Below are 24,850 nucleotides of genomic sequence, written 5' to 3'. Positions count from 1 at the left end.
TCTATAACACTTGTATAAAATACAATAACACTGAATTACTAAAAATGAAAGAAAAACTAAAATATAAGCCCAATTATTATTATTTTATTATCAGCTTCAGCAGATATAAAATCATTCTGTCAAGTTTCTACAAAACTTTTTAAGGAGCTTTTGTCAATGTCTACACTAATCTCTTTGAAGATTAATAACAAACAGTTTGAAACCAACACTGATTTGAGACCCACACTTTGAGTAGTGCTGGTTTACTCCACCATTTTCCATTTGGGAGGTAGTGTTATCTTAAAGCATTCAGTATTCTTCATTATAAAAAGAATGTATGAAAATTATTAGAAATAAAAGTTAGAAACTAAGAAATAAAAATTATAAATTTATAAAATCATTATAAAATTTAGAAATGTTATAAAACTATTAGAAATAATATATTGGAGGATGAGAGAAAGCTTTCTCCAAATTGTCTGTTCTTTTTGTTTCCCACACATTTATTGTATTTTGATTAATAGAGGAGGAAAAGTCAAATGTTACTCTTGGGAAGTTACAGGGAAACCAATTGGTTGTTGAAATTTATATTAGTAGCTGCGTTGGATCCATTATTTCCACCACAGCTAGTTTCCTTAACTATTCTAACTCACTTTTCTGTCCTAGACTATTCTGCTTTAATGTTTTGTCCTGCATCTATTCTCACATCCTTATTCCATACCTTTTTTACTCCATTGGCACAGTGGAATACTATGGCTAGACCTCAATAGAGAGGAATAACAGTAGCTAAAGCTAGGATACAGAGTTTTCCCTCTACCTTGTACACTTAGGGATGTGTTGATAATTATCTGCTTTCCTTTAATCTGCTAAGATACCAAGTTTGTTCCCCATGTAGTGTGCTTTACAGTATTGGTATATAAGAAATACAGTATTTGTGCCACTTTGGGAATGCCTATTTAATCTGCACACAGTAAATCTACAGTAGCTAGAAAGCAGCAAAAACATATTAAAATCTTTCATTTAAGGGGAATTCAACATCCCTCATATTCCAAAGGGATTAAGTCATCTTCCTGATGATGAAGGAACAAAGGTTTGGCAGGTGTTGCTTATATGTAGCTGTTGGTAAGTCTGAAGGCAGGCAAATACCTTAAGGTGAATTTCCTCACAATATATGCCATAATACCCAATCTCAACAGCAAGTTCAATTCCAGCCTCACTTCCAAGTTGAAGATTTAAGCTTACTCCATACCTTTTTTGAGGTATATGAGTTTCTAGGCTATTCTGGAAAGCAGTCTCTGACCCTAATTTACCTTCATCTCCTCATCCAGCCAACACACAGTTGATTCTCTAGGCTCAACTGACGTCTCAAGATTCTTCCAGCTGGGAATAATTTGCAGTGCAATTGAAATTCTTGCAGAGACCCTGGACTTGAAAGTCTAGCATTGGACTGGCTACAAGGCCAGGTCTCAGGTTTGGGGATTGAGATATGTTAGCTAAAGTCGTTTAACATATAATGTCTAAGGCTCTGGCAGACCAAAATTCCTTTCATGTTGCCTTTTCTTTTCTTCACCTTTCTTCCCAAATCCAGTTTGTACAGCGTGTTCTCTGTTAGGTATTGGATTTGCAGATAAGAAAAAGTCATTCTAGAAAATATGAAGAAGGGCAGCAGGGTCAGCTGCAGCTACCTGTCTTAAGCTTTGGAATTTCAGTGGGAATTAGTCACATGCTCTCATGTCTTAATTGGTTAAATTATTTTTGAAGTTTTAAAAGATGCAGAGGGTGGGGTGAATACAGATTTAGGAATAAAATAGATAACTGCTGTTTATGGATGCTAATAATTTTTCTCCTGTGGTTATTTTAACTATTTTGAATAATATTCTAGTGAAGACTTGACTTGTTGCTTCTTTCATACTACAGAAAAATAATTTTCATCTTTTCTTACATTCTTCTCTTATACTGGGGAATTTGAGTGGTAAGATAAGGAATATATTTTCAAGTTTTAGTCCTATTACTGGTTATTCCAGTTATTCCACTTGCTCTGGTTTCACAATTCAAAAAATATTGAAGTGATGCAGAGATAAGACAACAGTGAGGCCTGATTCAGGGTATAAACAACATTAAATTCCTGAATGAACTGAAGGTGGTTCTAAATAAAAAACTCTCCCATTCCAGATATTTAATGGCAAATCTTAATTCAACCAGCGAATGGAAGGTTTATATTTATTCTTCTGAAAAGTTGATAAAGGCCAGAGAACTATGTAATATGGGATCATTTAGATAACTTGAAGAACAACTTGGGACTTTTCTTACCTGTTACACGGTGTCAGTTAAATTGTGAGTGCTACGATTTGAGAACTGCAAATCTTGGTGAGGGTTTAAAGTGCCACAATGATTGCTGATAATCCTGACAAGTTGTAGGAATGGATAGACAATTACAGGATGAACATAATAGAAATACAGAGTAACTAATAGAAAAATAAAACCCTATAAACACAAGGATTGGCTTTGTGGGAAAAATGTGGGATCAGTAAGCCACAAGTAAGACATGAATTAGCAACACAGTAGTTGCTTTATTTTCTTATTAAAAAAACATAAATTTGTAGAGTACTTGTGAGAATGCTGAACTTAAGAAAAAGGCAGTTATCCTCTACTCATTTATACAATTATTTATTAAGCACCCATCATACCAGACACTCAAATGGGAGAGAATTCAGATAAGAGCTCTGTTACTTTGAGGAGCTCGCTAAAGTATGGTAAATGATAAAGCTAGTATCTTTAATACTGTCTTCAGTTTGTATTCGGTAGTCACTTCTAGTATAGCAAATACTGTGAGCTCCTTGAAGTAGGGGTCCTATTTTTACATATGGATCCAACTCCACGCCCAGCACAGCACCTTATAAACAATCAACTTAAAGCGGGTAAAAATAGGCCGTAAAATAACTAAAATTTGAAAAAGTAAACACTTGTCTGACCATCAAATATGTAGATCAAAATTTGCAGGTTTCCTCTTCAGCGCGTAATAGATATTTGCGAACCTATTAAGCGCAGAACAGGTCTCAACACAATGCTTTGTGTATTAAAAGGGATGTATCGGGAATGGATTCAAACTGCACATCGTGATAACTGCCGTGGATACCCTGATCGGGTGTGCTGCCCATCCTCCGCGATTTTTTTCTATCTTTTTAGCTGAAAGAGAAAACGTTAAGTAAAAGCCACAGGGGTGCGATGCATCCTTAAGACTGGAAACAGCAGCTCTCGCACATCGAGCTCGCTCCGTCAGCTCGGCAGGCGCGGCGGACAGGCTCCCACCCGCGGCTTCCCGGCGCCCGGAGTCTGAGAGAGGACGAGGCGTCCCCCCAGAGGAAAGACAGGGCGCTGTAGACGCACCCCGCTGGGAAGTCACCAGCCATCCGCCCCACCTCGAGGTCCTGTTCTAGGGCTCCCCGTGACCATTTGAGCGTGCGGTCCAGAAAGGCCGGCGCGGCGCGATTAAGAAACGAGGCGCCCCAGCACCCAGCCGCATCCACCCGCGCACCCTCTGGAGCCCCAGAGCCCAGCAGGCCGAGCAGGCCGGACGCCGAGGCCTCGCGGTATCGAGCTTCCATGCGCCCCGCCTCCTCGCCCTCCAGCCGGCCCCGCCCTCGCTCTCCCACCCCTCCCCCGCTCCCGACTCGCTTCCCCGACAATCTCCTCGCGCTCCCGGCCCGGCACGCGCGCTGCGCCCCGTAGCCGCTACCGCCGCCGCAGCCGCGGCCGCCGCGGAGCGTTCCTCCTCCGTGCCTGGTTTCCAGCTTCGGGCCGGAACCGGAAGTTTAGGGGGCGGGGCCGGCGGAGGCCAGGGGACCGAAAACGCGGCCGAGCCCGGAGCCCGCAGCCGGAGCCAGAGCCTGGACCAGAACTTGGCCGCCGCCTGCACTGCCGCTGCCCGCCGCTCCTTCCCCGCGCCGCTGCCGACTCGGCCGCCACTGCCGCGAGCTCGGCCGCCAGTGGTCCGCGGACTTTGGGTGTCCGGGTTGAAGGTCGGTCCGGACGTCGGACCCAGCTCGGTTCCCGGACTGTCCGGACGGCAGCGGACGCCGCCGCCGCCTCCTCGTCGCCTCAGCCTGGCGTTTTGTTCCGAGAGACCCGAGAGGCGAGCGGAGCTGACAGTGATTTTGACAGTGATTTAAACCCGCTTTTGTTGTTGTTGGCTTTTCGTTGTTTGGTTTTGTGTGTTGTGCGTGTGTGTGGCGGTTTTTCCCCCGTGGTGCATTTTTATTATTATTATTGTGCTTTTTTTCTCTCTTTTTTTTTTTCAACCCCGTGAACGTTTTTGGTCGGGGCTTCCGAATATGTTTTATGACGGTTGATTTTACACCAGGAGGTTTGTCTCCGGGGAAGACCCAGAGAACTGGATATTTAACGAGAACTTCTTACGGCTTCCCCGGCGCCTCGGGAAAATGGGAGCTGCTGCAAAGTTGGCGTTCGCCGTCTTTCTTATCTCTTGTTCTTCAGGTAGGTGCATGGAGCGCAGCGCGGCAGGGCTGCAGCCGCTGCTGCCGCTGCTGGCGGCCGCGGTTGTTGTTGGGTCGGCGAGCCCCAGTGGAGCCTGGGGAGTTTCCCCCAACCCCCCACCCAGCCCCTCGGCTGCCACCCCTAAGGTCTGATTGTGATCTGGAAGCCCCCACGAATTTTCCTCGTTTTAAGTTAGGTTGGTAACTGATAAGAGTGACTGCTCTGTTGTTGTGGAAGTGAGAAAGTCATGGTTTTGTGGCCATAGCACTGGATGACAGCGCGGGTTGGGTTGCAATTAAGCCGCAAATACCACAAGTGACAATTTATGCAAAGGTTTGAGACCCGAAAGGCGTATTCCAACATGTCATTTAATGTGGCATCCTCCAAAATAGGGGTTTTTTGAAAATCGTCTTTTAATTAGTGCTTCACCAGTGACTGTCACGGCACCCATCAAGTCAGTTGCTACTTAATTTTGATCGTGAGAGAGAGACAATGCATCAGATCAGCAATTTCATCTGGGTCGCTCCTTACGTTTTCTTTAACTTCAGTGTCCAGCAGTGTTAAAAATAGTTGTAGTTGTTGTTGGAGTATTAACTATAACCCAGTGCAGAAGAGGTATGCCGCTGTGTGTTGCTAATGTGCTGGCTTTCAACCACCATTTATGTGCTCTTCTGGCAGAGATTTTGCTTACCTACGGAATACTTATTTTAAACGCGTTGTATTGAAGCATTGTTTTCGATTTAGAATAGCCCGTTTGAATTTGTTCATACTGTCAAATACACTATATCATAAAATAGGTTTTGGCCCAAGGTTAGGAAAATAATCTGGCGCATTGGTATTTGAAATTTTGATTTTGTGAGCATGTTCTATGGTTGCAACCAGTGGTTGAGAAACTATCTAGTCTTTTGTATTTGAAATTCTATAAATGAATACAGCATCTAGCTCAAAGGTGTGCAAATGTACATAATAGGAGTTAGTTTGATAGATGAAACAATTCTAAAGTCACAATGGATCTATTTATCATAAAATTCAATATTCACTTACTAGGTTGCGAGATAGAATTATGTTGAGGGGGGAGAAATTGACAAGTTTCATGGCCATGTCTTTATCTCATTTGCCACAGGGAAATTAGAGGATGGTAGTCTTTTCTTTGTGTACCTCTCTCTGTGCGTGTGTGTGTGTGTGTGTGTGTGTCCGTCTGTCCTCCCCACCCCCCTCCTTTTAATAGAATATTTTGTAATGTATAGAATTTTGCTGAATGGTACATTTTCTTGTGGTTAATAAATGGATAAAGTCTAGTCTTATGTCTGTAGTGGTATTGATCAGTTCCGGGTGGGCTGAATGTGTTGTGAAATGGCGATCATTGCCAGAGATTAACCAAAAGAATCATGTCTGTTTAAATGGAAGAAGGAACATGCTTAAGGCAGGCTGACAGTTCTTTTTGTGCCTGTTTTGGGGAGGAAGATAAACAATGGTGTCTCCAAAATGAATGAATACCTTGATAACATTAAACCTCTTGCTTTTGTGACATGACTTAACCATGAGGTTTTTATTTTTCCTGTAGTACTCTTTCTCCTCTGCTCCTATATATTCTGGTTGGTGAACTCCTCTTGTTCAAATCCCTCTTTCTGATCTCCTGCCCTTGAAGAGGAGGGGCATCATGGCCACTGACCAAGAAATTGTGAATATTCCCTCCCATGCTCACCTGAGTTACACTAATTGGTGAAGGAGGTTATTCTTGAGCAGTCAGTCTCAAGGTATTACTTCTGGAAAAGCAGGCTGTCGCTACAGATTTTACAGCTTTCCTTGGTTGGTTTGGGAGTAAAAAGAATTGAGCATTAGTTTCTTACAGGATTATTTTCACTGGGCCAGGAGGTTTATAGCTAAAATTTTAAAATAAAATAATTTGTTGCTATAGAGCATATTCTACTTACATTAGACTAATATTAAATATTGTTGCATAGTTTCTTAAGTAAACATTCCTAGTTGAACTAAAATATACTTCTGTTGAAGATAATTGAAATATTCTTAAAGACTTTAATCCATATTTATACACGAAGATTTTTAGTACTTAAAATGTCTGATTTTTAAAGGGCTTTTGTTATGAATCAAATGCACTTAAAAACAGGATTATTATGTTTTTTTCCCTACTTGATTTTTCTATGTAATTTGTAATCTGGCATGCTAGGAGCATAAGGATGGCTATTTTTATGAGAATTTAAAAATTTCAAGTTGTCAGTTTTTTGTGTCTGGATATTTGACTTTTTTTTTAAATCAAATAGAGAATAGTAGTAAAGAACAGTTTTATTTTGGGTGTTTAAGATGGATCTTTACTCTTTTCTTTAGTATTTTGTGGACTTCGATTTTTCAGTTTCCAAAGATGGATTATACAGGCTATTCCTGTAAGGTATGGCCAAGTGTATAATCCCCCCCCCCCCCCATTCAAGGGGAAACTATTGAGTTTTGCCCTAATCTTGACATGCCTTCAGATTCCCTTTAATTTTTGATTTTTTTTTCATTCCTTTTATTCTTCCTCAGATTCTGGAAATCACTTTTTTTTTTGAAAGCATTGTGGCTAATTTGTATCTTTTCCGACAATTTGTTAAAATGTAAAGAGGACTTTAATACTTGCTCTAGTTCCTAGGTTTATCCTTCCTTAAGTGATGCAGCTATTGTACTATTTGAGGTACAGTGAATATATTGAGAATTCCTTTGGATTCTGTAGGAATTGGAGCAGTCTGGTCTATATATTTGATGAAATAAGAAATGGAAATAAAGTAATTATGTGTATTTTCTTGAGTTCAACTAGGCAGTATTGTGCATGTTTCTGTAAGCATATGTGGGCTTGGAGGGGGAATTGGCAGTACAGAAAATCTTCTGGGACGTTTCTGAACTTGGCTAACAAGGGATAGATATTAAATGCTTTGTTTTCTAAAAGGCAGAATCTCTTAAATGTAGTCTGATCAAATCAAATATGATATATTGGAACATTAAGACCAGAAGAAAAACAGCCCCCGCCCCAAACATTCATTTTGAATTTTTTCCTATTTATGAGAAGCCAATAGTTCTCAAGTTTGGGTGACGCTTGCTCCCCACCCTCGTACCTCTCCCCCAAGGGGACATTTGGACATTTTTGGTTGTCACAACTGTAGGGGAGGAGGGGAGGGTGTGCTACTGGCATCTAGTGGGTAGAGGGCAGGGATGCTGCTAATCATCTATAACTCACAGCATAGCCTTCTACAACAAAGAATTATCTGGCTCAAAATGTCAATATTGTTGACGTTGAGAAGTCCTATTGTAAACTCTTAATTTTTAAAAGCATTTATATGTTAGTAAAAGGGCTCAGCTTTTCCTCCCACAGTCAATCATCTAAATGTTATAAGTACATGGTATTGATGATCTCCAGGTGACCTTGTATTGAGAGTTTTCATTATTTCATTATCTTTTAAAATTAAAATGATTATATTAGAGAAACAGACTGTAGGCATATACATTATTTCATTCTATTGTTCTTTACTAAAAATATTTTTCTGCTATGAATAAACTCTCCAGTTATTTGTTATGATGGAATACTCATGAAGATTGAATATTTGTGGATGTGATGAATGTTTGGTCAGGCTATCGAGTTTAATTGTATTTGCTTTTGATCTAGTAGTCTCTTTGCTATAATAATCATCTTTAAGGATATTTCCTTTTATCCTTATTGAAATCACTGTCTGGGCAGAGTGGTGGCAGCAGGGTGTGCGTGCGCGTGTGTGTGTTTAACATGGTGCCTGAAAGTTTTCTAAGTTTTATATGGAAGAAATGTGTTCACTATTACATGTTCCCTGCATGATTCAAGGTGTAAATTCATTTTTTAAAGGATACTTCTTTTGTCTAGCTAACTTTAATTTTAAGAAACTTTCAAAATGATTTTTTAATTACATAATTTTCTTGAGAATCAGTAGCTGGGTTTTGGTTACCATTATGCTTATTTAGGCTGTACTGAGTAATATTCTATGATCTATTGTAGACTCTTGTCCTTTTTAAGGTTGAAATTTGACCATAATTAATAAGTGGTTAACTTATTTTGAACTATGTTTTTAAGGAAGTTAACTCAACCAGCTAGGATAAGAATTACAGTGGAACTCTTAAAATAAGTAGCATTACACCATGAGAGGAAAGATTCTGATGTCACTCTCACAAAAATATGCAAATAAGCCTCATATTCTTTATAACACACCTCTCATGTATATCTCTGGTGTTATTGACATTTTACTTTTTTGGGTCTACTAGAACCACTATTTAGTAGGAAATAAAGCATGTAACTAAACTGAATGAGATTTTAAAATCTCTAAATTGTCCCTTTAGATTCTGAAACTATTTTGTTGCTCTTTTACTTTTGTAAGACTCTTTTATTTCTCATTTTTGGTGTCTCATAAATATGCGATTAAAATTTTTGTCTTATGTTGCTAGTTGCCATGGTGCCTCTCAGGTAAGCTAGGTAAGATTGGCAACGTTTAATGTTGGGGTCACAAATACTTCACTTTTTATTTCATATTCTGTAACTCATCATTTCTTTCATTCCCTTTCATTATATTTTTCTTTCCCCTTTCCTTTCCTTTGTTTACTCTTTTTCTCCCCTGTATTCCTTCTGTACTTCCCTGTATTGCAGGCTGCTTGTTTATGGAATCCACTCATTGCGGAGCATCAAAGGTGGCTCAAGAGGGCTCACCCATGGTTTAAATAAAAACAGATTGAATTTAGAATGTTTTAGAATTGACCAGATGATCTTTTCTAGTGCTTTTATTTGTTGGTTTCTGGAATACCACACACACTTGGGAGCAGTGGTACTAATTTGGAATCAAATGGCTTTGTTGAACTTTAGATTGCTCTTATTCCCTTTTTAATATTCTAGTTTTCTTTAACTCTTCGCTGCTTTCAAAAAGTCTGCCCCTTATTGTTATTCATTCATCGTCTCTGTTTAAGCCAAAATTTGACCAGACCAGAGAGTATATTTATTGCCACAGCTAGGACCACATTAGACTTCCTCTGTGGTAGATTTAATTCTGTTAGGTTATAATAGTCATGTCTAGACAGAACATTGATTTTAAATTGACTATTGAATATGAAAGTTCCAGGAATAGTGCATAGAGAAAGGAGAGGGAGCAGTCAAGAAGGTAAGAAAACTGCTATAGAGAGCCATTGACTTTCCTTCATTCTCCAGCTAGTTTCTCTTCGTCACTTTCATGCACCCAACACATCTAGTGGTCAGGTTTTCTTTAATAAAGGGACCTAAAAGGAATGTGTTGTTGTCCGAGGTTGGATTTCTTATACTGTTAGAATGATGGGTTTAAGGGGAAAAATTGGGGGCGGGGGGAGCGGTTCTTCTGGATACTGGACAAGAATGTGGTTATCTTGATCAGTAGATTTGGTTTTAGGTACCAGCACTGCTACTATCTAGTTCATCTATCATTTTTCTCACCTGATTTATTGTAGTACCTTTCTAGCTAATACTAGCTAGTTCTCTGTTGCTACTTCCTCTTCTAGTCCATCCACATAGCTGCCAGATTGATCTCATTAAAAAATAAATCTGAATATGTCCTGCTTAAAATCTTTCACTGACTGCGAATCACCTTTAGCATAAAGTCTAAAGTCTTAGAATGGTATACAAAGTTCTTTATCATTTGGTTCCTGCATGTTTTCTCTAACCTCTTGAGATAGTGGCTGAGAGTATAGGCTCTGGAGTGAGACTTCCTTAGTTTTTCAACTTAACTTTGGGCAAATCACTTCACCTTTTGTGCTTCAGTTTTGTTGTCTACCAAATGGGGATATTAATAGTGCATACTTCAGAGAGTAGTTTGAAGATTAAATGTCACATAAATGCTAGGTATTCTGCTGTGGCTTCTCCTCAGCTTGAGTCCTATATTCCAGCTATACAAACTCAACTTGCTGTTCCCCGAATGTGTCATCTTTTATTGTATATCAGTGTGGTACCTTTGTACATGTTATTTCTTTCTCCTTTTCCTGGCTAACTCTTTGCTTTTAAGACTGGAAAGTAGTACCTCTTTCGAAATGTTTTCACTTCCACCCAGCCCACATTTAGTTTCTGTTGTTTTTACACTTTGTAAATTACCTTGAATTACCTCAATTCCAGTAATTATTGCAAATGTTTACTTGACTGTGTGTGTGTGTGTGTGTATACACACACACACACACACATCTATACACACTTTAGACTGTGAGCTCTTCAAAGACATCTTCTCTTTTTCCACAGACCTAATCCTAGAACCTGACACAATAGGTTCTCAGCAAGTTTTTGTATATATTAAAGTGATAAACTTGGATTAGATTATCTCTGAACTCTTTTCCTACTCTAAAAGCTCTATAATGCTTTAATTTTAAGGTTAGAATTTAATAGTTATATTTTATTAAGAAAAAATGATTTTACTGGTTTATGGTATCCTTAAGTTCTATTCATTTTTTAAAAAAAGCTGTTGCTGATCTTTAGACTAAATCTTTTAATATAACCTTAATCATATAGATTTAGAAGGCTTCGTAGGGATCTTCAAGTTCAGTAGCTTCTAGCTTTTTTGACTATAACCCGTAATAGAAATACACATTGCATCATGACTCAGGTCCCATATACATAAATATGTATGTGTCTCAGAAATAGAAATTTCATGAACTCTTTTGTTTATTTTTATATTCTATTTTATTTAAAAAAATTGATTCAACCCATTAATTCAATGACCAATGGGTTTTAAATTCCTAAAAACTGACCTAGTTCAATAATCTCTTAATCTCTCCACCCAACATTTTATGTAGAGGAGTTAGCTGCATAAGTAAATATTTACAGTGGAAAATAATGTACACTGAAAAATATGCTCATTATTTAATCTACAATAGAGAACACGTGCTTAGGTATAGAATTGAGGGAAAACTGGTTCCACGGGAGGACATGGACCTGCTTTGGCTGAGCTCTTCTCTCTTCTGGACTAACTGGATGAATTAAGCACGCAGGTGCTAAAGCAAAATTAGATTGTAATTTTGAAGCGTTCAGATTTTTTCATTTAGAAAGGTTTGCTAGAAGATACAGATCCTAATAATAGGAAAAAGAAATGTCTTGGCAGGAGGTCGTGAAGGATATTCATCTGCAAATTAAGATCAGGAACACAGGGGGCACTTGGTAGTATACTTGACCATGGATGAAAGGCAAGTTAGAATGAAGGAATTTTGACTAAATCTGAAGAAAAGATCTGTGTGATGAAAAGATGTCTATAATTGCTTCAAGAAGCAGAACAATCTCAGTTGAGGGTCTGAAGTCCAAATGAAAAGTACTTAAAACCTAGAGGAGATTGGAGAGGATGATATGATCCTGTGGGATGTCCCAAATAGATGTCTGTGGAAATTGGACAGAAAAGCAGCCTGAAGATTAAGATAGGATGGTAGCACTCCTAAATAAAATTGGTAAAGATATAACAAGCCAGAAGAAAATAGGAATCACTTTCATAACAAATTCTACACACAGATATAGATTTATATAATAAGCACGAATGAAAATACAGACATAGATTTAGAAAAGAGTACATAAAAAACATGAGAGCATGTAATATTCTTTTATGGGGCACAGACACTGTATGATGAACATGTAGTCATTGGAGTTAAAATTGTAAGCATTAGTGGATCAATATGTTGTTTGTGTTTAAATAATAGTTAAATTCTGGTAATTGCATGAATTGCTCATACTGGTCATCCAGATTATATGATTTGAAATCTACACGAGGCCTTTTCCTCACAATAAATTATACTGTTCTATAGAAGTAAATTTAGAAACTTTTCTGACTTGGTATATGCTATTCATACCTGAATCTTAAACCTTTTCAGTAACTGTTCTTTTGGACTAGATGAAGCTCTCTCTCTCTCTCTTTTTTTTTTTTGGTTGTCTATTTTTTAGTAGTATAGTCACATTGGTAATCATTTTATTCTCTAATGTTGCTGGAGAAAATAAATGTAAAGCAATAAGGTAATAGAAGGACTCATATAAGGAGGGGTTGCTTTTTAAAACATTTAAATAAGCTTATCGATATATAAAGCTTTGAGGGAGGATTTTTCCTGTTTGTGATCACTAATTTTGCAATTTATATTTTATATAAATGAGACTTTAATTATTTAAGAGAAAAAATCTGTTGGTCTTCACATCTTTATGACTACACACAATAAATCAAGCTTGTTCCAAGGCATTATTATTTCAAGAGGAAGAGACATGGGCAAGTTATGAGATCTTGGCAAGTTTCTAAAACTCTGAGAATTTTAAAAAATTTCTAAACCAAGGTATATTAAACAAAATAATATGCCACATAACATAGTACCTGGTTCATGGTAGTTCTTACATATGTGTGTTAGTTTTTAACCTATCTTTAAGTCTTATTTTTAAAAACGTAGTGTGTAAAACATTTAAAAATATCTTAGGGGATATTTTTAAATTTGCTGGCAAATTATCAGTTAATAGGAGATAATATTCTGACTAAATGATTCAGCCAAATAAAGAGTGCCAAATAGGTGCCAGGAAATATCTAGAACATTCACATATCACGATTCTTTTACAAAGAGTTCTCTAAATTCTCCTTCTAGTATGCATTAAAAGGAAACATTGGAGTAAATCTTTATCTCTTTTTATTTGTTGGAATTTAAAATGTTCTTATACAATTACACTTAAGCTTTAATGTTTTAAAATTTTTCATGTAAAAGTGAAGTCTTGAAAGATTCTCAAGTCTGTTTTTTGGGTAACAGCTACAGGCTTTGAAAATATCCTTCAGTTTGGAAATCAATATTTTGAATGTGATATAATATTTTTGGACTAAAAGATTAGAGTCTCTCATTCAGATTTCTACTTTCCTACCAACTCTTCTTTGACCTTAGCAACCACTGAAACTTCATCTAAATTAAAGAGGATGAAATAATTATTTATTTTACTAGCATATATTGAACTACATGCTAGGCACTGTGCTAAGTGCGTAGGATGCAGCAGTGAACAAGACAGACATAATTATGACCTTATGGAGCTTATAGTCATAAAGTAAGTAATCAGATGAATAAAATAATTACAAATTGTCTTATGTGCTCTGATAGAAACAAACAGGGTCCTGAGAGGATGACTCTTCATTGGCCTTACCTCGCATGTCACAATCTCTAATTACTTAGTTTATCTATTTATTATCTGCCATTTCCATACTGGAGTGTAAGCTTTAAGAGAGGATGAGCCACCTCTCACCTTCATCACAGTACCCCCAGGGCATAGCACAGTTTCTGGCAGAGTGGAAGCTCAGTAAATATTTGACTGGCTGCCTGAAGAAATGAATGGGGGGATGAGACTAGAGAGATAGGGACAAGATCATGCAGGGATTTTTGATCTGATGTAGGAAGGAATTAGAATGAAATCCAAAGGGCAAAGAGTTTTAATGAGGAGCTAGATCTGGGTTATGTGTTTAAGATCACTGTGGCAGCTATTTGGAGAATACAGTGTGTGTAGGAGTGAAGAGGTGAGACCAGTTACAAGACTATTATTACATCAGCCTAAGCTAGATCCCTTCAAGATCCCTTTAAATATTCTCTGTTTTCTAAAGTTTGCCTATAGTTACCAGTTTTCCTTTTATATTTTCTTAGTTACCCCAGTTTTTCTCCTACTTGTTATTACTTAAAAAGAAATGGATGAGTTTATTGTGCACATGAGAACTTAGAATACGACATCTTAAAAAAAACAAAAACAAAAAAATCAAACCTCAAAAAGGAGATAATAAAACACAGATCAGAGGCTGTTTGAATTTTTGTGGCAAATTCCCATCTTTAGATTTGGGACATCTCTTAATTTATGTTCATATTCTTATTTTTCTCTTAAGCTTTGGCTTTACTTATTTCAAATGCCTCCCCCTCCCCCATCTCCCACCCCAAGATCACCTTTTTATTGTTTTAAACTTGTAAGATACCATATTTTTGGTATGGTTGAAGATTCAGAAGTGGAAACTCAGCATATTTTGTATCTTAATTCTTAGGAATTTAATATCTTTGCAGGTTATCAAGGTCTTATAAGGAAGGCTGAAAGGATAAATAGTTAATATTGTGGGCTATTATTTTTACTCAGAGCTGTGGCCTCTGAGTATTCAACTTGAATATTTTTATCCGTGACTGATTTCAAGCCTCTACTGTTAGTGGGAGGGGAAATTGGCACAGAGAAATCGACTCTATATTGGCAGAAGTTCAGCAGCATCATCTTTGACTAAAAAAAAAATGCATTATTGCACAGAGATAAAACCAGAAGAGACATTAGACTTTACTGAATTTCAAACTATAATGGTGGCTACCTCTTTTCATTTGGTTCCTTTCATTTAGGAAGCAGGTAAAGCTAACTATTCTTGGTAAGCTACTGTCTATAAATAAATGTAGTTTCACTCTGTAACTATTATAGGCCACTTTATTACCTTAAATAAAGTTGTTCTAGAAAAAGAAGTAGTTGCTAAGCTTTGTGTTACCTGATAGTGAAGTTTCATACTGCAGGATTAGTGAAGCGAATTTGATAATTATTTGTTTAAGCTAAGACTTGAAATTACTGGCATAATAAGTACACTTTAAAATGATATGGAAATGAAAAGTCAGAGTTAAAAAAATGACAAATTATGGGTAAGGGCAGTTGTAAGATATTAACTTATACAAGATAGGCAAGGTAATAGTAAAGCAATTTGATTAATAGGCATTCAGAAGTAGAATAAAGCACCTTTCTAAATGAAAAACGATCAAATAGCTACTGACCATCATTTAATTCTTTCTAAATATTATATAATAAATATTATTATTATATTATATAATAAATCTTATTGGTAACCATTTTAATTCTCTTCTTTAGTTCTTTAGAAACATATAAACCTGGTTTGGGTGTTGAATTAGAAAATTAATTGGTAATTATATTATTTGTTAAGGTGTAAACAGAGATTGCCTATTAGCTGAGAGGACTAGAAATAATAGAAGCAATTAAATTAGGAGGCTTTAACTGCTGAGAGGGCCTAACAAACTCAGGTACTAGTTTCTTTAGTAACTACCTCTCTCAGAATGATTTTTGTGAAGAATAAACTACTCAAGCTGATCCTCACTCCTGAAGGGTGGAGTAAAGTTAAAAGATTATAGTTGGAGAAGAAATGTGTTTTAATTTTTTTCTTTTGAATTAATGAAGTGTAGTTTTGGTTTTATCTTTCACTACTGGCACCTGAGAATAGCCCTTGCTGTAATTCCTGTTAATCTAGCAACATATAATTAGTGTCCTCGATTAAGCAGTATTTTTATAATTAATAACCAGTCTTTTTTTCCATGATCTGGAAAGAAATCAGCAGAAGAGTAGATGAGCCTAGTCTGTACAGATTTTAGAATTTTCTACTGCTGGAACATGCGGTTGGCCAGTAAGGGCTAGTTATTAGGAATAAAAGCTAATCTTGTTGGTACAAATGTAGCTGTTGCTAGTAAAGAATGGTTTTCTAAAAAACAGCAATAAGAACCTCCTTCACTTCAAATTCAGTAAAAGTAATTAATTATGTAAGTCTTGGGCTGGTATAGTACAAAGAGCAAATGTTCTGTAGGGAGAAAACTTGTGTGTTGGGAATTTCATTACTGTGGTATGACGATATACCATGTGAACTTGGGAAAATTCTGTCACCTTAGTTTCTTAATCTGTAAAATGGAGTTTATAATACCTGCCTTACAAGATTACCGTGAGGATCAAAGGCTACACACATAAACACAAGCACACTCACATATACATATATACATAAAACTTTAAACTTTCAAATATTATTGCAAATATTTGTAATAATACAATGATTTATTCAAAGAGTAGAGAGCAAGTTATTCCATAAACAGTGGAATATAAAATATTAGAGAATTTCTTTACCTTACAATGATCTTAAAGGCACTGATTGATACCATCCTTCTCTAACCTCATCTTTTGCCATATGGACCTTCTGGTGGTTTCTTCAGCAAGCCAATTGCTTTTTATCTGTGCTTCCCCCCCCCCCATTTGCCTACCATTAATACTTATGAGGGGGACCATTTCTGACTTATTCACTGTAGTTTTCCCAGTGTCTGACACATAATAGGTGCTTAACAAATATTTGTCATACAAAATTGATATGTAAATAAATCAGTGTGACTGTGTTGCAGTAAAACTTTATAGACACTGGAATTTGAATTTCATATAATTTTCATGTGTGATGAAATAGTCTTTTGATCTTTTCAACCATTAAAATGTAAAAACTATTGTTAAGGGGCTGTACAAAAGCAAGTTGCAGACTGGATTTGACCTGAGGAAGGCGGTGTACCAACCTCTGACACAGGGCATTGTACGAGTAACAACCCTTCCACAATTTATAAATATATTATATTCCAAAAGCTTTGGAACCTAGGAAGTATTTTCTTTTAAGGATCATTGTTATATGTGTTGCTTAAATTCCCAGACCAATCGACAATCTTGTTTTAAACCCTGGTGTTTCGTATTATAACAATACAATAATTTTACCCCCAAGAATAACATTGGTCTGGGGGAAAATGGATTTAGTATTCCTTCTTGGACCAGAAGAAACACAGACTCTTCCCCAGTGCTATCAGACTTTCCTTATTCCCTGATCTCTCTTCTTTTACCCTCTGTGCTTTACATCCTGGAAATACTGTTTCCTCAGGCTTTAGTAGGGTTGTATGGTGACAAGGCTAAAAAGAGCTTCATGTATGTGATTATGTGATTAGGAAGGAGAGTATGGGAGGGGAAGGGTTATGGGGGGGGGAGGAGGAAGAAAGAAAATAGAAAATGTCAAAATGAATTACACGCTGTAAAGGTTAGTATTGTTTTGTGAAATCTCAGTTATGTGCGTGATTATATCTATATATGTGCTGAGTCACAATGAAAAATGCATTTTTTACTATGGTATGTGGTCATAAAGTTTGAAAGCCTGTGTTCTAAGGGTTTGAGATACTGATCCTGAGATTTCTCTTATGGTATATCAGAGTCAAATGAAAGATACAAATAAAGTCTCTTGACTGCTTTCTGTAGTGTGTTTTGGTACTCAGCTACCTTATGAAGTAGTTACGTGTTTTACCCATGAGAAAACAGGGTCATACAGCCAGTAAGCTTCACAGCTGAGATTTAAGCAGATGCTTAGCTTATTTTGGAATATGTACTTCATCCATTATATGACGTTTTTCCTGTAGGGAAAGAAGCCATGTATGACTTCCATTGTGTTTCAGAGAACAACAACAAAAAAATTCTCAATTGGTGGCAACTCACCAAATTGCTTGAGAAAAGGCATTAGATTTAGGTATTAGGACAGGGCCACTGGAAGAAAATGGTTAGGAACACCGTATGGAGAATGACACAATGTGTAAGAAAGGAAGGGGACTCTGTCATTTTGCCTTTATTTTTTCTTCTTCTGCCTATATACTACTATCCCTGCCCATTTATACGTCAACCAGTATGGGCTCTTAACTCATACTAGAAACAGCAAGGGCTAGACGATGAGGCTTAGTGAGGAAGAGTAATATGATCTTGTTTTTAGATGAAAGGAGAATGAAGAGGAAACTCAAGTAGAGCCACCTGGCCACCCAGATGAGTTAGCTATTCCCAGGTAGCAATTTACAAGTGAGTGTAGATAAAACAGGGCCTGCCATTAACTGTGTTACCAAGCAGAAGTCTTGGCTTTGGAGGAGACTCTTTGATACGCTAAAATTAAGGGAACATCTCACTTAAGCAACACTTGGTTAGTCCAGATTCTGTTACCCCTTTTAAGTACTTAAAAATTATAATACATGTCTAAGACATCCATGTTTTTCTTATGTACTGAGTTTATGATAAAAACTAATTTGTGCTGGTTCTGATCTCTTGATTTAGAATTGTCTTTGGAAGAAAAAGATTGATAAGAAAGTTATTGTTCTTAACTAGAAAAGTAGCAAGGCCATAACAGACAGATACATACCTGGTTAATTGAATAGAAAGATGACAGACCCTTATAAAATGTATTCATCTTTCTCAGGCTGAGTTGGGATTCTTCATTTTGCTATGAGATTTAATAATTCTAGTAGAATTAGTTTCAACTAGTAATATCTGAAGACTTTAATATGGCTTATCCCTATGGTACTGCTTGCCACATTCAGTATTAGAATTATGTATTAATGTGTTCATCTACTAGCTGACTCAAGTCCTTCCAGACTCATTCAAATGTAGTGCTAAGTTAATGTGATGTAGTTAAGACCATTGGAGCCAGAGTGCCTGGTCTTATCTCTTAGCTCCATTGTTTTCTGCTCCTGTGACCTAGGGCAAGTTATTTAACCTCTCTGTGTCACAGTTTTCTCATCTGGAAAATGGAGATAATAGTAGTACTTACTCTATACAGTTGTTATAAAGTATAAGTGAGTTAATATATGTAAAGTTATTTAAATGATTTCTGAAGTAGTAAGTATTCTAAATAACTCAAAATAGTAATTGAAAGATAAGCCACAAACTAGGAGAAAATATTTGGAATATTTGATAATAATTGATAAAGGACTGTTGTCTAAAATAACTCTTAAAACTTAACAAGAAGAAAACAAACAACCCAATTAAAAAAAGGGCCAAAGACTTTAACAGACACCTTATCAAAGAAGATATACAGTTGGAAAATAAACATATGAAAACATGTTCTATATCACATATCATCAGGGAGATGCAAATTAAAGCAATAAAACACCACTGTACACCTATTAGAATGCCCAAAATCTGGAACACTGACACCAGCAAATACTGATAAGGATGAAGAATAATAGGAACTGTCATTTATTGCTGGTAGGAATGCAAAATGGAGCAGTGACTTTGGATGATAGTTTGGTGGATTCTTACAAAACTAAACATCCTTTTACTATATGACCCAGCAATCACAGGTCCCAAAGGATTTGAAAACTTATGTTCACACAGAAACCTATACATGGATATTTATAATAGTTTTATTCATAATTGCCAAAACTTTTAAGAACCAAGATGTCCTTTAGTAGGTGAATGGATAAGCAAACTATAGTACATCCAGGCAATGGAATATTATTCAGCACTAAAAAGAAGTGAGTCATCAAGTCATGAAAAGACATGGAAGAAACTCAAATGCATGTTACTAAGTGAAAGAAGCCAATCTGAAGTTTATATCCTATATGATTCCAACTATGTGACATCTGGAAAAGATAAAATTATGGAACAGTATAAAGATCAGTGGTTGCCAGGGATGAAGTCAGGGAGAGAGGTGAATAGGCAGAGCAAAGAGGATTTTTAGGGCAGTGGAAATACTCTATGATATTATACCGATAGATACATGTCATTATATATTTGTCCAACCCTGTTGAATGTACAATACTAAGAGTGAACCCTAAGGTAATCTCTATATTTTGGGTGATTATGATGTTTCAGTGTAGGTTCATCCTTGGTAACAAATGTACCATTCTAGTGAGTGATGTAGATTATGGGGGAGGCTATGGATGTGTGCGATCAGGAGATTTATGGAAAATCTCTGTACCTTACTCTCAATTTTATTGTGAACCCAAAATTGTTCTAAAATAATATAGTCTTTATAAAAAAATTGCTGATGCCACTTGTTGTTTTAGCCTAGTACAGATTCTAGCTTTGAAGTATTTATTGAATAGGAATGAATACAATGAATCTAAAACTGAGGGCATTCTAGTATATTTAGTGAAAAAATGTTTTTGCAGATGGCTATACTGTTTTGTTCAGGATACAATAGTATTTATGTTATTTATAATATTTATATTTATATATTTATTGGACTGTGGTTTAATTTTAGAACATCAGTTAGTTTTCAGGGAGGAATACTAAGATTTCTGATTATATAAATTGATAGTATTGTTTTATATAGAGATTTTTTGGGGATATTTTTAGAAAATTATAAAGTAGCATGGAGTAGTGCATCATTCAGTAGTATCATCCCAAATGAGAGCACCTTAAAATCTTTTTTCCAAACTGAGATAAAAACGAAAGAGTGGATATGTTAGGGAATAACCAAAATTTCCAAAAGTGTATTTTATTTTCTCAATATTTTAATAGCATCTGGGAAGGAAAGTTCCATTTATTAATGCTTTATAGTTTTCTAAGTAATTTCATGTTTGTGCCTTTTTGATCCTATTAGAAATAGGTTTCCTTATTTGTTTTACTGCAGACTGAGATAGTAGAATTTTCCTGAAGTCACTGATCAGTGGAGCTAGAACTTAAACCCTGATTTTTAAGTTCAGCGTTCTTTTCTAAAAGTAAAGAATGCTTACCAACTTCACCCTCTGCTGCTAAACTCCCTGCTTACTGGGGGGAAATGTTTGCAGTCAGTTACAGAGGTAGTTGTTTTGCAGATAATCCTTGTACCATATTTATTGAAGTGCATGCTTGACAGGGGAGGAGGGGAGCCAGAAGTAGTAATACAGCAGTAGGACAGACCAAAATGAGCACTAATTCCAGGGCAGAAATGACTGTACTCTTTCAGATAGCTTGATGGCAACCCAAATCCACATATGTTATTGTTGCTGAAGGAAATTTGTAGGTTAATCCTACCTTCGATTTCTGTAGAAGTGCTTTTCTTAATCATTTTTGCTTAAATTTTTTTTTTTTACTTTTCTATTATAGTTGACATACAATATTATATTAGTTTCAAGTGTGCAACATAGTGATAAGACTTACATGATTTCTGAAGAGATCACCCCAATAAGTCTAGTACCCATCTGACATCATACATAGTTATCACAGTATTATTGACTATATTCCTTATACTGTGCTTTACATCCTTGAATTGCTATGCTTTTGATGAATGGTTAGAATTGTTTTCTTGATGGGCCATTATTAGGTGAGTCTCATTCACATGTGGCAGGATTTTTACATTATTACATTTCTTTGGTGAAATTTGGAAGTGGCAAGTAATGTCACAGCCCAAGCATTATGTAAAACAATAGCTATTAATGATTATTATTTGTTAAAACTGCCATTATTCACAGCCATCAATTATTGCATGCTTTGGGCTAAGTGCTTTTAAGTTTTAGTGATAATGTGTATGATTCAACCTTCAAGATAAATATCGTCCCCATTTTATAGATGAGGAAACTGAGACTCAGTGACTTGCCCAAGGCTACGTAAATAAGTAGCAAAACAAGTTTATATAACCTAGGTCTGCAGAGCTTACATTTATTCTTTCTATTGAATCAAATATTTTGACGTGTATATTAAAATATGAATTACCAATTCCAGGGTAGTGTGACTTTCTTTGAACCTATTCTGTAAGGGTTCTCTCCCCCTGCCCCTAACCCAACGGCAGGTGCTGTTTCTGGTATCCCTTAAGACCTATGATATAGTGAAAAATGCTGAGTTATCAAATTGAGTTTTTGGTGGTTATAATTCCTGGAGCTGATACAACAAATTTCTCTACCCTTTAAATAAAAGTAATTGGTTGTCCACAGCTGTGTAAAGACAGAGACACAGGAGTTGTTCCTTTTGTTATACAATGAGCCAGAATCAGAACTAAGTCAGAATTTATTTGCTCTGATCACCACTTGAGTAATTAGTGAATCAAATGATCAGAGTAAATGCATCTTTTAGAAATGATTATACCTTGATTCAGAGAGGTAGAATTGAAATTTGCACATATGGAAGAAAAGAAATCCAGGTTCTCTTTGACTCATTTGGAAAGTAATTTATTGATAGTAGTTGTTTAATTGCTCACTTTTTGCCTGTTAACCTGTGGTGGATGGTTGAAGAAGAACATCCTTGACAAGTATGATTGTTTTTGGCATTTGAATTTGCCCACATTCACATTAAGACAGATTGATAAAAAGATATAACATACTTTGTTTCTCCGAATACAAAGAATTCGGTTTTCTCTTGTTATAACTTTCAAAGATTAGCTTGCAGAAAACTGAAAGATGCCGAAGAGAATAAGAAAAGGAAAGCCCTTATTTCTATGTTTCTTAGACTAGGAAGAATGAAAGAAAGGTGGCAAATGAGTAGTAGAAAATAATAAATCCATAGGGATTTGGTTTGAATTTACGTGACTGAATTTATAGAAAACTCATATTGTATCCTTGATTCATTTAGCTATAATTGAAATTAATGGACATTTAAGGGATACTTACTTTGGGCTTCTCAGTATGCCCAGTACTGCGAAGGTTGAAAAGGAATATGAAGCCTTTGTCTAAGAAACTTGTCACTTTTGAATGATAAACTTTACACTCTAAACATAATACACATTCAGAAACTTAAAATTTAATAGAAAAATATTTGACACATTAATTATTAAAATTAATGGCGTCTGGCACTAAGGGACATTTCCCTCTTTTTTGGAGGCTTTGGTTGTCGTTGTCTTTTATAACTTTACTAAATGAGGAATGCTTTTTAGATTCTCCTCAATCTAGTCTTTTTGAGTCCTTCTTGGCTTTATTTCTTCCTGAATTTATTGCTGCTAAAATAAAAGCGCCATGAGGATAGGGATTATAGCTCTCAAGTTTATCACTGCATTGCTAGTGTCCAGTGCTCAGTAAATATTTTTTTTAATAATGTGAAGAGCCTCCCTTTTTTCCTCTCACTGTCCAGTTTCTTGAAAAGTTTCTATCCTACATAGCTTCCATTTGTTCCTTTTGTTTCCTCTTCAATTCATTGTTATCCCAAAGTAAACAAAATAATTCCTTCAAAGATTAATGATTTTCTAATTGCCTAATCTTAAGGATTCTTGTTATCTATATTCAGTTAATTGACTTTCCTGTAACTTTGATGCTATTGTCTCTCTGTTCCTTCTTGAAATTCTTTTGTTTCTTTACTCTCGGTTTTTCTGACTACAGCTTCTTACCACCTTAACATTCAATCTGCCCATCCTTTTAGTTTTGTGTGTCTCAGAGTTCAGTCTTTATGGAATTATTAATCAAAGCATCCTTCTCTGCTGAAGTAATCCCATCTCTCATCTTTAGTTTTAAACTAAATGTAGATGTCCAGAGTTATATCTCTGACTTTGATCTTCCTCTTGAACGCCAGACTTATTTATTACTCATCTAGTAAACATTAAGTATATGTCAGAACTAGGAAGGTGGAGATGAATAAGACACAGTCTTTACCTTAGAGGACTCACAGTTTAGTTGGAGGAGAATGATTAGTAAACTAGCAATTATGCCGCATATTATATCTATATTAGAGTGCCTTGGGACTACGGGAAAAAGGTGGCCTAATTCAGTTTGGAGTCAGGTATTGTTTTCCTGACTTGGAGAAATTGTGAAGGGTGATTAGGAGTTCACCAAGTGAATAAAATGGGAGGAATGTTTTATGTTGTCTCTATCAAGCTTGGTGGGTGTGCTCTCTCCTGAGAAAACCCATTATGGGAGTCTCCAAGGTCTGAGGACATATAGCTCCAGGTGAGAGAGTGAGAATCTTCAAGTGGAGCCAATGTCATGGCCAGCAAAATGGTATCAGGCATGGCATTAAATTCAGAGGGAGAGAGGTAGGTGGCTGTAAGAACAGGAGGGTTAATATCAGAATCCATTACTACTCTGTCAAAAGCAGTGAGTATAAGGGGGAGATTTACCAAGGCTCTGAAAGTGTTATATTTGCCCTTTTCTGTGATACCGGTTATATATTGTAGTAGTGGTCATGATAAATTAAGCAGTGATTCTCAGGCTTAAATGTGCATATGAATCGCTTCAAGATAATGTTAAAATGTAGATGTCCATTCAGTATGTCTGGACTGAGGCTTGAGGCTCTATATTTCTTACAAGCTCTGTGCTGCCATGCTTTCAACTCCTGCACTTTGAGTAAAAAGGAATTTAAAGGAGCCAAGGATGACCATACAAATGCAGAAGAAACAACTTATGTGGGTACATGAATAATTATTACATGTTTGAGGAACTGGAATTTGTTCATGAGACCTAGGTCATAAGGCATTTTATAGGGCATGGAGCTGTGGTGGAGGATGAGCTTAGAGTTGGACAGAGATCAGACCATGAAGGGCTTGATTTGCACAAGAGTGTTAACTTCATGTTGAAGGCTGTTAGCCAGGAGATGTATAGGCATGGAATCAGCTAGGCAGAGGGAAGAATAAAAAGAGGACCAAAGGTCAAACTCTGGAAAACACTAACATTTCAGGGTAGGGGGAGAGGATGAGGAAAAACTTGTAGAGGAGACCCAGATGTTGCCAGAAAGTTAGAAGGGAAACTAGTATAGCATCAGTTCTTAAATCTAGATAGAGGGACTATTCAGCAGTGTCAGAGATAGCAAATAAAATACAGTGGGAAAAGTCACAACTAGATTTGTCAATTCAGAGTTTATTTGTAATTTTAGCAAGAGACGTTCAGTGGCATGGTGGAAACAAAGACCATG

General features: G+C 36.5%; 1 protein-coding gene across 1 annotated transcript in view; it reads left to right on the top strand.

The window, feature by feature from the left end:
* The first annotated feature begins 3,790 nt into the window (after positions 1 to 3,790).
* Positions 3,791 to 24,850, top strand: part of ACVR2A (activin A receptor type 2A) — a 79,851-nt gene continuing 58,791 nt past the window's right edge. The window contains exon 1 of the mRNA XM_016151145.2: positions 3,791 to 4,470. Within this exon, the coding sequence (XP_016006631.1) occupies positions 4,416 to 4,470 (55 nt within the window). The 5' untranslated portion in view covers positions 3,791 to 4,415. The remainder of the gene's footprint in view (positions 4,471 to 24,850) is intronic.

The sequence above is a fragment of the Rousettus aegyptiacus genome, unplaced genomic scaffold (assembly GCF_014176215.1).
Source record: "Rousettus aegyptiacus isolate mRouAeg1 unplaced genomic scaffold, mRouAeg1.p scaffold_m13_p_2, whole genome shotgun sequence".
Classification (NCBI taxonomy): Eukaryota; Metazoa; Chordata; class Mammalia; order Chiroptera; family Pteropodidae; genus Rousettus; species Rousettus aegyptiacus.
Note: the sequence above shows the minus strand (reverse complement) of the source record. Positions and strands in the feature narration are given on the sequence as shown.